Below are 2,963 nucleotides of genomic sequence, written 5' to 3'. Positions count from 1 at the left end.
TCAATGACAGTTCTGGCAATTTGGGTGGCAGGACACCCCGTTCACTTTGCAACGGCAGCCCCCGCTGGTGTCGCCCGAGCCCTAAAAGGAAAGAAGCACAAGAGTGTCAAAAGAGGGTGCGGGACCGGCAAGGACGAGACCGTGCCCCTCAAAAATGGGCATGCAAGGAGTCCCCGACTTACGACTGTTAACTCTTATCACAGTCGTAAAGCTGCGGCTCCTAAACCGTATCCAATTTTATGACCTTTTTTTTTGCAATGGTCATTAATCCACCGCCACAGTCATTAAACGAGTCGGTTTTCTCCATCTTGACTAACTGTAGATCAGCGGTTCTCAACCTATGGGTCGCGACCCCATTTGGGGTCGATCGACCATTTCACGGGGGTCGCCAAGCAAGGCTGTCCGCCATTTTTTTTTCCCTTTTCCGGCGGGTGCCTTACCTCCCTTGGGCTGGGCCAGCTGGTGGTCGGCCTGCTCCATCTCTGCCGCTTGCCAGCTACGCCTCGGCCGGCGCAGGGGGCGGAACCACGCATGCGCGGCGCTCCCGGGCAGGGAAAGTCCTCGACTTANGATCTGCGCCGGGTCAGAGGCCGCAAAGGCACGACTCGGTCCAGTGCCGCGGCAGCGGCTGCTTCCCAGGCCGCCGCCTGATTTTCCGCCGAGTCGTGAACTAGATCCTCTGGATATGGCCCAAGCTCCGTCAGGAACCTCTCAGGGTCCATCAGGCGCCTGGGACGGAACCATCTACGCGGTTCCGTCTCCCTGCGGCAGGGGGGAGCGGTCCGGAAGTCCATCTTCAGGAGTAAATGATCTGACCATGACAGGCTCAGTAACTACCTCCCCTGTTTCCAGATCATTTTGCCACTGGCCGGAGACAAAAATTAGATCCAGTGTGTGTCCTCCTATGTGAGTGGGGGCATGTACTAATTGGGTCAAGTCCAAGGCCGTCATGGAAGCCAAGAACTCCTGAGCTGCCGCCGACGCTTCGCCCACTGATGGCAGATTGAAATCCCCCATGACTACAAGGTTGCTTCTCTCCTTGGTTAGTTTCCATCCGTTGCTTCTTGTCCTGCCTTCAGGTGCTTTGGAGAACAGCTTGACTCCCTCTTCTTTGGGGCAGCCCCTGAGATACTGGAACACTGCTATCCTGTCCCCCCTCGTCCTTCTCTTCATTAGACTGGACTTACCCAATTCCAGCAACCGTTCCTTAGATGTTTTAGCCTCCAGTCCCCTGAAAATCTTTAGATTGGGGTTCTCCAGACTTCTGAAAACTATCCAACTACACCCTCCCCATTATTTTTACACCTCCTAGTATACCCAAAGGTGCTTTTTCAAGAGGAAAGTGGACTGTCCTTTGTTTTTCCTTGAAGACGTTCCGCTTCTGATCCAAGGACCTTCTTTGGTTCTTCTTTCGTTCTTCCCCAGAACTGAGGAAGCTTTTTGGATGAGAAGCAAAACATCTTCAAGGAAAAACGAAGGACAGTCCACTTTGCCTCTTGAAAAAAAGGCACCTTTGGGACAACCACGTCCTGGATTGACTGAGAATCTCCTCCTATAATTTCAAGTAGTAAATTCACAAAATGGTGCATTTTTTTTTTCAAAAAAAAAAAGAGAGAGAGAAGACCTTTTTAGCAATTCCGCAACTTTTAATTCCCAGCCGTCGAAGATTCATTCTGCGGACTTCTCCCATTCTCTGGAAAGATTCTGCGGTACTTTTTTGCCTTAAATTTTAGAAACTAGATTTGGGTGGAGGGGAACGGGAGAGGTAACACACACACACAGACACACACACCCCTTAACCCCAAAGCTCCATCTGATCCGGATTTGGTCTCATATCACAGAGGAAGTTGGAACGTCCTTAGAGCAAAACAAGGGTAAAAGGGGAAGGGAGGCCAAGCGTCCCGTTCCGTAACAACCAACAAAGGAGAAGAATTGTGGTTTGTTTTGTAAATAAAATTGCAACTCCAAAGTCTGGTTTTACTACTGCGACGAGTGGCAAGCATCCGTGGCTTCGTTAGATCCCGGAGATCCGACCTGGAAAGCTCAAAAAAAAAAGGGATCGGATCATGCTGCATTTTCTTTTTTTTTTTTACGAAAAAGACGAAGCAACATCTCGAGTGAAAACTAACCAACAGGTCAAGTTCTGGGCACAACCGACATAGGAGTGGGGGGGGGGACGAAAATACGCCCCCTGTGCATCCTCGGCCCCGTGGCCACCTCGGAGAGTTTTCCCAGATGGACGTGGTGGGAACGGAGGTCCCTGGTCACGCAGGAGAAGAACCCGGGGCAATTGTCCCAAAGTCACCCCCCGGCCGTCGTCCAGGCCTCCCGTGTTTTCCTGCAGGCGAGCGGAGTGTCTGGAAAAAAAAATCTGATTTTTCAGGCGTCTCTGGATCAATGACAGTTCTGGCAATTTGGGTGGCAGGACACCCCGTTCACTTTGCAACGGCAGCCCCCGCTGGTGTCGCCCGAGCCCTAAAATGAAAGAAGCACAAGAGCGTCAAAAGAGGGTGCGGGACCGGCAAGGACGAGACCGTGCCCCTCAAAAATGGGCATGCAAGGAGTCCCCGACTTACGACTGTTAACTCTTATCACAGTCGTAAAGCTGCGGCTCCTAAACCGTATCCAATTTTATGACCTTTTTTTTTGCAATGGTCATTAATCCACCGCCACAGTCATTAAACGAGTCGGTTTTCTCCATCTTGACTAACTGTAGATCAGCGGTTCTCAACCTATGGGTCGCGACCCCATTTGGGGTCGATCAACCATTTCACGGGGGTCGCCAAGCAAGGCTGTCCGCCATTTTTTTTTCCCTTTTCCGGCGGGTGCCTTACCTCCCTTGGGCTGGGCCAGCTGGTGGTCGGCCTGCTCCATCTCTGCCGCTTGCCAGCTACGCCTCGGCCGGCGCAGGGGGCGGAACCACGCATGCGCGGCGCTCCCGGGCAGGGAAAGTCCTCGACTTA

The 2,963-nt window shown here is 52.4% G+C and overlaps 1 protein-coding gene across 1 annotated transcript in view; it reads right to left on the bottom strand.

Annotated features, from left to right (window-relative positions):
• Window positions 1-2,963, bottom strand: part of LOC107299778 (ranBP-type and C3HC4-type zinc finger-containing protein 1-like) — a gene marked incomplete at its 5' end in the record, with an annotated part of 18,256 nt that continues 15,293 nt past the window's right edge. Inside the window, one exon of the mRNA XM_029286868.1 lies at window positions 1-81. Within this exon, the coding sequence (XP_029142701.1) occupies window positions 1-81 (81 nt within the window). The remainder of the gene's footprint in view (window positions 82-2,963) is intronic.

Source organism: Protobothrops mucrosquamatus, unplaced genomic scaffold (assembly GCF_001527695.2).
Source record: "Protobothrops mucrosquamatus isolate PMUCROS unplaced genomic scaffold, P.Mucros_1.0 scaffold5454, whole genome shotgun sequence".
Lineage (NCBI taxonomy): Eukaryota > Metazoa > Chordata > Lepidosauria > Squamata > Viperidae > Protobothrops > Protobothrops mucrosquamatus.
This window is presented reverse-complemented; position numbering and strand designations above follow the sequence as displayed.